Source organism: Trypanosoma melophagium, assembly GCF_022059095.1.
Source record: "Trypanosoma melophagium isolate St. Kilda chromosome Unknown ctg30segment0, whole genome shotgun sequence".
Classification (NCBI taxonomy): Eukaryota; Euglenozoa; class Kinetoplastea; order Trypanosomatida; family Trypanosomatidae; genus Trypanosoma; species Trypanosoma melophagium.
In genome coordinates, this window is record NW_027125163.1 from 42640 (window position 1) to 56002 (window position 13363).

The 13363-nt window shown below is 43.3% G+C and overlaps 4 protein-coding genes across 4 annotated transcripts; all 4 read right to left on the bottom strand.

Moving 5' to 3' along the window:
* Nucleotides 1-253: 253 nt before the first annotated feature.
* LSM04_002840 (uncharacterized protein) lies at nt 254-1051 on the bottom strand (the record flags this gene model as incomplete). The annotated part of the gene is made up of 1 exon (XM_067333622.1): nt 254-1051. One exon carries the CDS (start codon nt 1049-1051, stop codon nt 254-256), a length of 798 nt encoding a protein of 265 aa, XP_067189428.1.
* Nucleotides 1052-1364: 313 nt separating this feature from the next.
* LSM04_005815 (uncharacterized protein) lies at nt 1365-4829 on the bottom strand (the record flags this gene model as incomplete). Its single annotated transcript, XM_067333623.1, has 2 exons — nt 1365-1393; nt 1595-4829. The coding sequence occupies 2 exons, from the start codon at nt 4827-4829 to the stop codon at nt 1365-1367; spliced, it is 3264 nt and encodes a 1087-aa protein (XP_067189492.1).
* A 1178-nt stretch (nt 4830-6007) lies between these two features.
* On the bottom strand, nt 6008-10429 carry LSM04_002002 (Transcription elongation factor Spt6; the record flags this gene model as incomplete). Its single annotated transcript, XM_067333624.1, has 1 exon — nt 6008-10429. The coding sequence occupies one exon, from the start codon at nt 10427-10429 to the stop codon at nt 6008-6010; it is 4422 nt and encodes a 1473-aa protein (XP_067189404.1).
* A 419-nt stretch (nt 10430-10848) lies between these two features.
* LSM04_002723 (Fructose-1-6-bisphosphatase class I) lies at nt 10849-11871 on the bottom strand (the record flags this gene model as incomplete). The annotated part of the gene is made up of 1 exon (XM_067333625.1): nt 10849-11871. One exon carries the CDS (start codon nt 11869-11871, stop codon nt 10849-10851), a length of 1023 nt encoding a protein of 340 aa, XP_067189421.1.
* Between the last annotated feature and the right edge of the window lie 1492 nt (nt 11872-13363).

The following is a 13363-nucleotide window of genomic DNA, read 5'->3' on the forward strand; positions in this document are numbered from 1 at the left end:
ATGAAACCTGCACGAATTCATTGTGCACACAGAAACACATATATGAAAAAAAAAATGAAAACAAATTAGAAACAGAAAGGAAAAAAAAATGAGCACAGAAAACAAAGAGGAAATTGTGGAGATGCACAATATGTGGTCATGAAACAACTACAAGAAAGGGAGAGAAAGAAAGAGAAGAATAGGGAAAAAAAAAAATAAGAAAATGAGACATTACCAGCGATTCTCTCTGAGGAAAGAATCACAATTGACTTCTCTACTTACCTTTTGTAGCATGACAGAGCCATTCACTAAAGCTATACACGGGTGTATACCCGAGATGTGCCGTGTGCTCTGCGTGTCTTCCGTACAAAATACCGCCGCACGTTTCCTCATTCACAAGCAGTGGTCCACCTGACATACCGTGATAGCAGCACCCGTGTGTAGCGCGGCATATCCCACTTGCGTGCAGCACCTCCACCTTCACCGTGGCCGCGACTTGCTGCCCCTCCACACACTTCAGTGCGGCGAGAAGATCATCACGCTGCGCCGCTGGCAGTCGCTGCAGCAATTCCGGATCGGTGGTGTCCAAGAGGCCGAGCGGCCCGGCCCCGCCGTAGCCCCGCACAACACAGACATCGCCTTTTTGCGGGTCCGAGGAGGAGAGCGTGAGACCACCACCCGTCAGCGCCGCCCGCCGCTCCACCGCCAAGTGGATATTAGTAGACTCGGACTCCTGCAATTCACCAGCGGATGGGGATTGCGGCAATGATGATGATGATGCCCGTAAAGCCAGCAGCGCAACATCAAGTGTTGGATGAAGCGCCACTAACTGTAGCTCCGCTGCGCTGGTGGCCATCGCCTTACCTTTGCTGTCTGTCAGGTACAATCGTCCAATAACGAATCTCGTCTTGCGATACGCCTCTGGTATTTTTAGCTTATCAGGACTTCCAAGATACTCCCATGGTGCAAAGGTGTGCTTCGCTGAGAGCAAAAACCGCCTGTTTCCACCTATAGTATGCGCCGTCCGAAAGAGAAAGGCAGTTCCCATCATAAGCCACAATGGTTGGGACATCTTACCTGGTACTTGCAAAAAGCTCATAACAGGAAAGCAACTCGGGTGCTCTAAAGAGGCTGAGAGTGTCATTTATTTTTCGGAAGTACACCACAACCTTCTCACTTTAATGGATAGTAAAAATAGAAATAGGAAACAAAGATGAAATCGTTCAATTTAACCCAATTCCACACATATTCTGCCTCTCCTGTTTTTTTTTTCACTATTGCCTCAATCTCATCCATTACGCGATCCAAGAAAAAAAGAAAAACAAAATATTTTTTCGATTGATTCTATCTTTTTTGTTGTTGTTGTTGTTTTTCTTGCCGTTTCGCTAGACAGAATCCTCTGCATTCCAAGTATCTCGTGAACATCACAAGTACTTTTTGCTTCCCATTTTATCTCACTTTTCTTCTTTATCAAAGTGTGAGATTACGTCACCTTCCACTGCACCATCAACAGTATTATTATTATTATTATTATTATTATTATTATTATTATTATTATTATTATTATTATTATTATTATTATTATTATTATTATTATTATTATTACCACTACTACTATCATATAAGGAAACAGTACTCAAAGAAGCCCGGTAAGCCTCCTCTTGGGTTTCCAGCATACGATGTAAAAAAACACTATTTTCACAGAGAGCAATGAAAATCGAACGGCATATTGGATCCCCACAGTCTCTAAACAGATGATCCATAGTAAACTCAAAGAAAACGTTTTCACGTAACGCTAAAGACGACGATGAAATATTGTTTAATTCTTGTAATTTTTCCAATACATTGTACAAAACATCAGACTTCCTTTCACTATTATCCTTTTCCAGTGACTCCAGATGTTGAGAAAGTATCTCAACAATTTGCTCTTCAGAGCAGAACTGTTGAGTTGCCTCTCTCAGATTATCATTCCCTATGTGCATCACTCCACCTAATGACCGCAGTATACATGCATATAATGATGACTGCATTAGAGAATCCCTAGGTGACTGGAGTGCCATCTTTACGAGTTTAGTAATTGCCTCAAGAGTTGCAGGGGTCCGTGCGGCTGCACTGCAATCCAACAAAGCGCTCAACAAGGCAAGCATTACATAGAAATCCTTTAATTCAAAATTATTTGCCGGGACCTCCTTCTCCTCCTCCCGTTGCTGGGGTGCATCGTTATCTGTGTCTACTGATGCTAATACTTCTCCTCCACCTTCGACTGTTGGTTCTACATTCTCTTGGGGAACTAATTTTGATGATACCGTCTCTACATCCGTATGGAAAGACTCCACCCTTTCCAACAAACTCGTTACAACATGTGGAGAAGCACTAGAAAGAATATCGAGTGCGACATTCCATAGTAAATCATTGTCAATAACAGAAAGCACCACGTCAACTATAAGATCAGGTGAGACATTTCCATCTCGGGCAGTAATTAAAAGTGAGACAGCTTCAAGAATATAACATTCAGATAGATTCTGTCGATGTTGAAGCAATGGCATGTGTCTCATCAGATTTACTAACACTGGAAGCAATTCAAATGCTCGTCTACGTTGGTCATCTTCGGAAAAACCATCAGATATGTTATTGACCTTGGTTTTTTTCAATATGTTTACCGGCAACAACTGTGAACAGCATCGTGTCAAGGCGCTAAGCAATAATTCTACAAATTCCTCATCTTCGAATAAATACGCAATTCCATCATCAGAAGCCTTAACTGTCTCTAGTACGACACCCCAGAATGCACGGGCATAACCGGGGACACTCTCTTCCCAGTCCTGCACCCGCCTTGAAGCTAGCATCAGTGTCTCAATCCATTCAAAAGTAACACAGGAAGATTCTCTGGAAACAATAGAAGACATTATATCAAAAGAGCCAATAATGAAAATAGCATCCAATTCACTAAGGTTATCATTAATACCGAGTGTAAGAACAGTGTGTATATACTCATAGTCTAACACTAAGGTGGCTGCCATTGGGTACACTGCTGCAAGTAGTGAAAGGACACGAATTGCAGCAGCAAGTATTCCAGTATTTTCCTTTGCTTCTGTTGCAATGGTTCCCATGCAACTGAGAGCATTTTCTGGGACTAGTCGTATTGCCTCAGCATCCAGCAATGTAAATGTATTAAGTGCAAGCAGCAACAAGGCTTTACCATCGGAACGCTGTATCACAGCAGAGACACCCTCATCTTGACTGATACTCTCTAAAGCGCCACATAAATTATCAATACATCTTGACGCCAATATAACGTTATATGCATCGCTTGAGAAACGCAAAAGAGATTGTAGCAGTCTCACTGCTGCCATCACAACCCCGTTACTGTAATCCGTGAGCAAATCTTCCAAAAGCACAACACCTCCAAGTCTAAAAAAGTCCTCTACCAAGCATTTTTGATAATATGATGGATCAAAACCCTCATATTGGTACTGTTGATAGTTACAAGCATTTTTTTCGTGTTGCTCATCCCTTCGACTCTTCTGATGTCGTTGCTTCCCTTGATAACTTCGCTCCTCGGTCGTTACCCATGCTGTCACTCCATCACCATCAATCGCAGCTGCAAGAATGCTACAGGCGTATGCACTTACATTCTCATCCACACCGCTGGCAGCTGCAAAAACGCCCTTGAGAGCACCTGGTAATAACAAGAGTAAAGCTGCTGCCACACCTACTGGTGCTGAGGTACGAAAGAAAAGTCGTGCAATCGTGTGAAGGTCCCGCAGTCGCGCTGAAGTGTCAAATTGATCTTTCTGCAGTGATTCAATTGCCTTTGTAATTGCTACCGTGGGAATTTCATCACCGCCTACACCCGCCAACGCCTCGCTAAACGTCCGTAACACCCTCCTCATTTCCTTCTTCTCCTTATCACTATCAATCTCCCTCTCGATTCCATGGTCACTATTATTGCTATCAGTGTCGGTGTCACAACTGTTGGTATTGGTATTGGTACTATCAACAATGGGGGCCGTCAGTACGTTAAGGCATTTATCCACGCAGGGATTCGCTTCCTCCACATTAGAGCGGAGTACAACAAGCAGAAGCAGCAACTCATTCCTTACCTTCTCATCATTCCGCACACTAGCGTATGAGCACAATTTTTGCAATCGCGAAATGACTGGGCCACACCCTGCATGATGAACACCACAGCACGAGCGCAGCAACATAAGACACACGGAGAGAACACCAAGTGTGTGTACACGCATCTCTGTCTCCAGCTCATCGATAAAGAAGAGATTGTCGAACTGACGCCAAAAATCTTCACCGCTGAGCAGCCGTACCGCAAGCTTCTCACCGTCAGAGGCCAACCGCACTGTCGTACCAATGAGCGTTCCTGCGAGATGAGCGATCGCTACATTGTGTGTGAATATCAACGATACGCATGCTGAGAGGTTCTTGCTGAGTCCCTCCATCATCGCATCACTGAATGTCCCTGCTGATTCGAGAACAGAGACAAAGTTCAGCAGTACAAGATCGTCATCCTCATCCTGACTATTATAATCAACATCGTTGTTATTGTTATTGTTGCTGCTGCTGCTGCTTCTGTTCCGTTCAACACGGGTGCCTATTCTCCCCAGAACAGCAGGAACACACGCAGGACTCCCCTGTGCAATGTAAGGCCGCAGTTCAGAGTGCACACGCAACACACGCAACAACGCCCTCGCAGATGCTGGCAGCCGCGACTCACACGAAGTTCCGCCCCGCGCCTCACGTTCTAAACGCTCCACATCCCGCATAATACTTTTGTGCTGCTCAGGGTACTGACGCGCAAGCCTCGCTGTAATAAACTGCGCCCGTCTCCGTCCCATTTGTAGTAAACGCACACGCAGACACAGAAGCCCAGAACGAAATACAGAGATATATAAACAAGGAGGAAGAATGAACGGGTGAACCAAGGATAGGAATAATAAATAAATAAATAAATTAATTAATTAATAATAATAATAATAATAATAATAATAATAATAATAATAATAATAATAATAATAATAATAATAATAATAATAATAATAAACCTTCACTTCAAGAAGGAGAGCAAAAAAAGAAACAACGGGAGAAGAACAAGGAAAAAAAAAGAGGAAGAGAGAAAAAGAAAAACAACCTATTTTTTTTTTTTTCTTTACTACTATCTCACCTGTTCAAATCAGTGTTGCTATCTTGCCTTTGATTAGCAGCGTTCTTTAGACCTTTTTGGGTGTACTTCTTGTTTAGTTTTGTTTTTTTATATTTTTAGTCTCCTTAAACCACTTTCTTCTGTATTAATGTCAGTTTATCTCATTCATTAATACCAAAAAGAAAAAGAAAAGAGGAAAACAATATGAGAAAGTGGAACAGAAAAATATATATATGGTCATTCTCAACATGGTTATTACTTCACTAAACTCCATTTATTCTTATTATGCATGTTACTGCCACCACTGTTGTTTGTTTGTTTGTTGTTCATCTTCTTTCTTGTTGATTTTAGGGGTAAAAGATGAACATTTTTCTCATTACTCCACCAGTTTTTATACGTATAGGTAAATACCCAGACACATTATACGTAACCATGGGAGTGTGTACACGTGTCTATCTGAATATTTCTCATCTTTCTCTACGTGTGTATCGTCTAAAGAGTTTCATCTCACTTCGATGCGTTTTGTTTGTTTCTTTTATTACTTTTTTTTTGCTCTGCAGAGAATGATATCTCTTTTTCTTCCTTTCTTCTTTTTTTTTGTTCTTAACCACAAATAGAGGAAACAACCAAACATACAAAAAAGAGAGCACTTCCTCATGGAGAACAGAAGCAGAGGACACACAGCCTACCAATGTCCCCCACGCAAGTCGGCTTACTCCCCCCCTCATATATATATATATATATATATATATATAGACATACAACAGATAAACACGCATACACAATTAGGTGGCAAATAAACATTAATCAGCATTTTTCTTTCTCACCTTTTTTCATTCCCCCTTTCCTTCCCTCTTAAACCACAGCGTACTTCTAGCGAGGTCGCGCGAGGCCCTTCACGAGCTCGCTCACATGCTCCGCATTGCGGCACCTCACCCATTTAAGCTCCACCCCGCCCCTGCCGCCGCTACCGCGAATGGGGACACGAACGTAGATGCTGCTATCATCAATGTGCAAGTAGAAGTTCCGCTCAGTGTTGCCACCGCGTGTGAAGACGCGGTAAAACGGCGGTCGCGCCTGTTGTCCAACTTCAGCGAAGACGTACGCGAAGCCAAGACCGCCACGCCGTTGTGCGTCCAGCGCGTCGTGCACCTCGCGGGCACTCGAAACAAAGCGACGGTGTTCGCGGATTCCCTGCACGAGTCCCACCATTGGGCCAATAAAGCCGTTCAGGAACTCATCCACGTCGCCAAACTCCACCCGGCGGCCCGATACTTTGTCCTTCAGACGGTAATAAATAGCGCCAGTCGGTCGACGCTCTTCACTGATGAGCCAATTGCACATCGATCGCTCTCCAATCTTCACCACCGCAATCGCCTTATTGCGAAAACCCGTAGCCGGTCGTAGGATTACCTCCCCAATCTTCTTGTCGTGCAGGTATGATAATGCTGTAGCACTTGAAGTATCACGGAAAAGTGGATGGCGGGATATTTTAGTCGCGAAGACACGTGCTTCCATATTCATATAAACCGTACGGAGGGAATTTGCGCTACTTGCCGCGTCATTTATTAATGTGTCATAGGACACATAATTTTGGTCACTATCCCCCTCATTATCTTTATCAATACCAAGTTCTCTCTTGATATTTTTGTTGCTACTACTAGGTGATGTTTCGCGAGGTCGGCACCACCGCAGACGTAGCTCACAGCGATCCCAGTTACAACTGATTACAATACCTTGAATGGATGCGCCACGACGCAGCCACGTTGAGGAAAGGGAAGAACGTTCTAGTGTACCACTAGTTTCGCGCAGAGAACGTTCATGCATTAGCACCTCCTGTTTCATCGATTCATCATCAATATCATCAGCAGAAATAAAAGCTCCCAATCCACATGATGTTGCCACACGAATTCCTGGTACTATTCCACCACCACGTACTCCTTGCACTGTTCCCGATATGTAATCACCCTCATAAATAAATAGCGACTGTGTATCTACTGAACGATTCGAAAGGGACGCGTCTCGGCGTGAACAGTAAATGATACCGGTGATGTACATCATCAGTTCTCTGTTTGATAAACGTCGATATTGGCGTTGCATGAAAGATTGACCAGCTGCTATCATCTCCTCTTGTATAAATTCTACTTCACGTTCACCCAATATTGAACTCCATTCAGGACGACCCTCTTTGCGAATGGCAATAATCATATCTTGTTGGTGTGCATGACGATCTATGCGATCTCGTCTCTCATCCACCTCAAGTTGCATAAAATCTGATAAAGCAACTAATCTTGGTGATGCATTTTTTAATGCCGTCCTCGCAATAAATGCAGCAGCAGTATACCACTCTTTAGGTATAAGTGTTTGATCAAGAAGATGCCAATGGGAAGAAAAAACTTTATCAGTACCAGTAACACCTCCGTCACTTTGGGGTCCTATACGTAAGCTACATGCCGCATTTTGAGAAACAAACTTACCAAAATACTCCGTAATTGTACGACTGCACTCCTCTCGACTATTTGTAGATTGTGATGTCAGCAGTTGGTAGAGTTTACGTGCTTTTGATGGACCAAATCCTGCTACAAACTGCAATGAAGCAATACTGTTTGGTCTAGTAACGCATTCATCTATCCAAACACCACATGCTGTAACCCAGAAACTCATCTCCCAACATAGTCGCGTATATAATTGTTCCTCCTGTTCACTAGTTGAGAATACTGTAGCACCAAGAGAGAGACGAAGTGCAGTACGCTCCTTATCAAATAGCAGACAAATAGAGCTAAGAGGATCCTGTACATACCGTGCGAGTGCCAAAGATGTTCGGGTGAGATAATCTGCTTCAGGAGTTTCAAGATCAGCGTATGTAGTCGCACTGCATAACCGTGCTACTTCCACAGGTGCCCACACTACAGGAATGTGCACATGGAATGCCGAGTATACACGCTCCCGTACAAAACGTTGCATAGATCGCATTAGTGAGAGTGATTCCATATTAAATGCACCAACAGCAATTACACTTGGATTACAACGTGCGAAGAGTTTCTCAAGATGAATATTTTGCTGTAAATCAGCAGCTCGTCCAACCTCAGAGTTTAATGCACAATCCGCCCAACGTGTGGAAGCAATAAAAGAACCCGTTTCATCAATAAAACTCAAATATGTCACTCCATTGTCACCACGGTAAGCAGCACATACACGTGCTAAGGGTTTTTTTCCACAACCACGAATTCGCTCTAGTGGGAGGGCTTCAACAACATTCCATTCAGGCTCCCATACAAGTGCATCACTATCGTATGACTCAAGACATAACCGTGTGGCCTCATACGGTCCATTTGCGCACATAACACCTAAGCGTTCCATACTCTGAGTTTGCACACAAAGCTGTGCGAATTGAGAAAGTTCTACCTTTACCTTTGGGATAAGTCCATCAACAAGTCGTAGTAACAACAATTCCGTTGCACGTTCACGTTCTAATGACCATTCATCTTCAGGGGATCGATCATATAACTGACGCAGATTCATTTCACGCCGTATCAAATCTTCATTTAGAACATAGTAGAGTCCTACCCTCCCTTGTCGTTCACGTTCTAGGAAATCCAGGTAATGTCGAGGATGTTCAACAAAGAATGTCGCCAAAGGGTATACATCATCCCTACGTTTCCATTGCTTGTATGTAACAATGAGATCACCTTCCGCACAGAAAAGGTCGAAAAGTCGCTTACGGAGAACAGGTAACTTTGAAAATTGTTCTACAATAGCCTGATTAAAAAGTGATAACACAGATTCACCAGAACGTGGAGTACGTGCAGTCTTACCTACCTGCTCTGCCCACACCATTAATGGTATTGATTGGGGTGACTGACAAACATGAATTGGTGCATTGGCAAGAAGATTCTCCTGGTACTGTAGTCCAGTAATGGTATATTCTTCAAATGCATCCTCCAGTCCAAGTGCTTTTACCATTTGGGTCGGACCTCTCCCGTGTCCCGCGGTAAGAAATCCGGTGAAAGTCTGCCAAAAATCAGCTTCAATTCCACTTTCAAATACAAGGCGATCTAGTGCTACACGTTGATCTTGTACACTAGACTCCGGGTGGTCCTTTAATTTCAAAAGAAGTTGTTGACGCTGACACTCCAATCGATGACAAAGTACATCAAGTTCCAAAATACGTAGTAACAATCTTCCCAATTCAATGAAGCACGGTTTGCGCTGTGTAAAATCGTTTTCCCCTCCGTCTGGTCGTTTCCACGCGGGATCACCATCTCCGATGGAACGATCACTCAATGCGCCGAAACCAACGTAGCGGTCAGATACATAGGGACGTTGTCTTCTTCCTGTTTCAGTGCTGTACGCATAAGATGCAACAGGTAATGTACTATCTGCTGACTCCAATAGTGGAGAAGCCTCTAACAATGCACACAGCAGAGGATGCAAAGCGGTTTGGTGGTATAGCATCAGATGTGCAGGTTCAAGATATTCCTGTGTCATTTTACGTAATGCATACCCAATTGCAACTACCACTGGTTCGTCTGCTACTTCTGCCAAAGGTCTTGTTGCAATAGCGCAAATACGCGTATTATGCGCTAATGGTTGACCCGCACTACGTAGTTGTCTCAAAATCCAAAAAGCCTCGTATTCAAGCGGTATTTTATATGAGTATCCATGAGGTAGCATTCTCGAACCAAGACCGGGTCGTTTCTCCCTAATTTCAATAGCTTTAAGTCGCTCCGGCAGCAAGTCCTCCGTCATTTGTTTGTCTTCCTCCCCTAGACCAACACGGTGCAAATCGAGTTCCAAACCACTGGCAGGAGCAACATCATCTGTACTCTCTACGACACCTGTTCTCTCATCTCGACGCTGTGTGTCGTTACGGTGAATCCAAGACAAAAACTCTTCATCATCCATAAGATGGGACTCCTCTGAGAAGACTTCATCATCGTCGTATTCAGCCTCCTCCTTCTCTTCTGTTCCTGCACCGCTATATCTGTCTCCACCCATTTCATCATCCACATATGTGTTATCCTGTAGATCAAGCAACGCGCGACGTAGGTCCTCCTTCGCTCTTTCTTCTCGCAGGCGGTCAGCAGCCGTTCTAAGCCGACCAACACGCTCCTCTTCCACGTCTTCCTCCCCCTCCTCGACACAGCTGAAGATAACATCATTGAACGTCTCATTCAGCCGGTCAAGACAGAGTGCGGGGTCTGTGAGGTTTGCGACCCACATTGCGCCAGTAAGCACCTCCTCAATGGTCCGCCGAGGGGCTTCTTTTGACAACCCCGACGCTGTGTTCTCCATTCCCTGTTGATTGGTTTGGTGTTTCTTTCTTGTTTTCCAAGTTTCATTTTATTTTTATTGAGGGGAGAATTTTTTAAGCAAAAGAGAAGGTGTAAATACAGAGAAAAAAAAGAACTGTCAAAAACCACGCTTCAACTTCAGGATCTGCTACAGCAGTACATAGCTCTCGTCGTTATTTTTTTTTCCTTTGCGTGTGTGGGTGTGCGTTACATCAATCTGCAACACTTTCAGAAAAAAAAAAAGAATACAACACAGAAACTTCCTAACTTTTTTTCTCATTACTCTGGAAATTTTACAAAGCATTGTATCACAAGCAATAAGAACAAGACAAAAACAATACCTATCCGTTATTGTCTTTTCACACACCTCTTGCACCATCACCAGAAACGTTGGTTCACTCGTGAAGGTGTTTCAAAAACCTATAGTTTGCTCCCATGGTTATCACTATTATTCCTATCCTTGTTCGTAATGCTGTTGGAACTGTTGCTGTGGTAGCGACACATACGCTCATATCGCTTCACATCCCAACTGCTACCGAGTGCAATAGCTGTTCGCTGCTCCACCTCATCGACCCGCACTTCCATCATATCTGTGTGTCCCGTTGTTGCACGACCACCAGCGCACACCACGAGGAAGGTCATCGGCGCCGCCTCGAAGATCAGTCGCAACTTCATTTTATGGTTCGGGGTAGCAGGCGTCATGTAAACGCCATCGCCCTTTACCACAATTTGGCAGACGTCCGGTACCATTCCACCTGTATAGCGAAGTGTGGCTTTCTCATTCATGTATGCCAAGACGATATCACGATACCACGGTAATTCCAGTGACGCACGAAGATTTCCTGGGGCGAATATTGTGGCTTTCTTGCTGATTTGGCGGGGTACACTATCTCGCAGAGGAGTCCAAGTGTTGCCATGCAAATAAAACCGCAAAACAGTACCCACAGAAGTAGTACTTGTAGTATTAGCAGTAGGACTGAATGCCACAAAAAGCACCGTACGGGGACCGTAGAGAGAGACAACACTCGCCACCATGTCTCGTACCTGCAGTCCAATTGGTGATCGGCCCGGCCACACTGCGAAGATCGAGCCGACAGAAAAGTTTGTGGCGATAATACTACTGCCGTCTAGCGGGTCATAAGAGACGGTGTACAACCCACTCCCCGCGTTTGGCGTTGGTGTGAGCACTGGCCGCTCCTCCGACACAATTGTGGCAACAGCCGAGCAGTCGCACAGCTTCGTAGCGATATGCCGCTCCGCCATCACATCAACGGAGAGCACCTCATCCCCAAAGCTATTACTACTCTGTGCAGCCACTACTGTGTCGGTGCGAAGATCCGCTGATATTGCCCGGCACGCCTCTGCAATAGCCGCAACGACACTCACCACTGTAGAAGGGGCCTCCGCCTCAGTGAGTGTCTTCTGCAACACTGATGTACTCATAATCTGCCCTTTTAGTATTATCACTTTTATTATTATTATTATTATTCTAGCTGTCAATGCACAAAGGTAAAAAAAAGAAAAGAAAGGACTGGTATATTAGAACACATAAAACAAAGTGTTGTTTCACAATGTCTCGCAACTTCCAACCCGACACCAAAAAGAAGAAACCCCTACCTTACTCAATAATATTTGTTGAGGCTACAACATGAGGATGAAAGTGATACAATTTAGAAAAAAAAAATTTATTTCTAAGCTCTTATGGGGTATTAATAGAGATTTTGGGTTGTTTGCGCTGAGTGTGGAACTCGCTAAGAACAGAATGGTTATGATACATATTTGTCTTTTTCTTTCTGAGTGTGTTGACAAAAAGGATACACATGACCGCGCCCCCCTCACGTCGTGTGGCATCCAATAGAATAAAGGAAATTTTTCTAGGAATACGGGAAGAAAGTCAAAAATGATGAAAGTGTCGCAAAAGAAAAACACGAGTTTCGTTTTTATCATAAAAAGATATTTAAAGAAAAAATGAATGATACACAGTCTCACGCCCAAAAAAAAAAACTTAATTACGAATATAAATATATGCAGACCAGTTGCAACGCACCCCTGTATACTCAATGTGCATTAAAAAAAAAGCTTCAACACATCTTATTTGTGCAAAGACAGATATATTCATATACCCATGCATAGATGTCACAGAGAACTACAGTGATTAATACCTACTGTTCTAAAAAAAAAAGTGTGAATGTGCAAATTTGTTCAAAAAAAAAAAAAAACGAGACTGACAATCTCTATCTACAAACATTCAAGGCCTGACACCACATTCGCATGCATCATTTTGACATTCCTTCTTTTCCTTTTATTTTCATTTTTGAAGTGCTTTCTTCACTCATTTCATTCCCTTCTTATCATCTCTTTCCCATACAATATCACTCGTATGTTCCACATTTAACCATTGGTATTTTCGCTTCTTTTTTTTTTTGTTGCTTGCTTTTGGTGACATTTTTCCTTTGTTGTTGTTGTTGTTTTTTACAAGGCCTCCTCCCGTGGTCTGTGTGGCTCCTCCAAGAAGAGACGCAAATAAGAACGAGAGATAAAAAGCAAACAAAGAGCGTGAAACAAAAAAAAAATCACTAGATCCGAGGAAGCGAAACCAATAAGAGATCAGACATTAATGTATGTACAGCAGTACAGAAAGAAACAAATGTCTCCTCATCGCTCAACGACACCTCTAATTTTTTTTTTTGCCCACAAATACCTTAATAAAATGCCGAACACACCCCAGCAGATGTTTTTTTGTTTTTGTTTTCTTCTACATCCCCGTCGTACTCCTCTCTTGGTGATTCTGTTGCTTCTTACATTAAATTCTTTCCCCTTCTCATCCAAGAAACGCTTTAATGTATTTAACAAATTAAGTGAGAGAATTAAAACAGAAACAGTGAGTGAGTGAGTGAGTGGAAAGTGAGCAAAACGAAAAAATGAATCAGTTCAC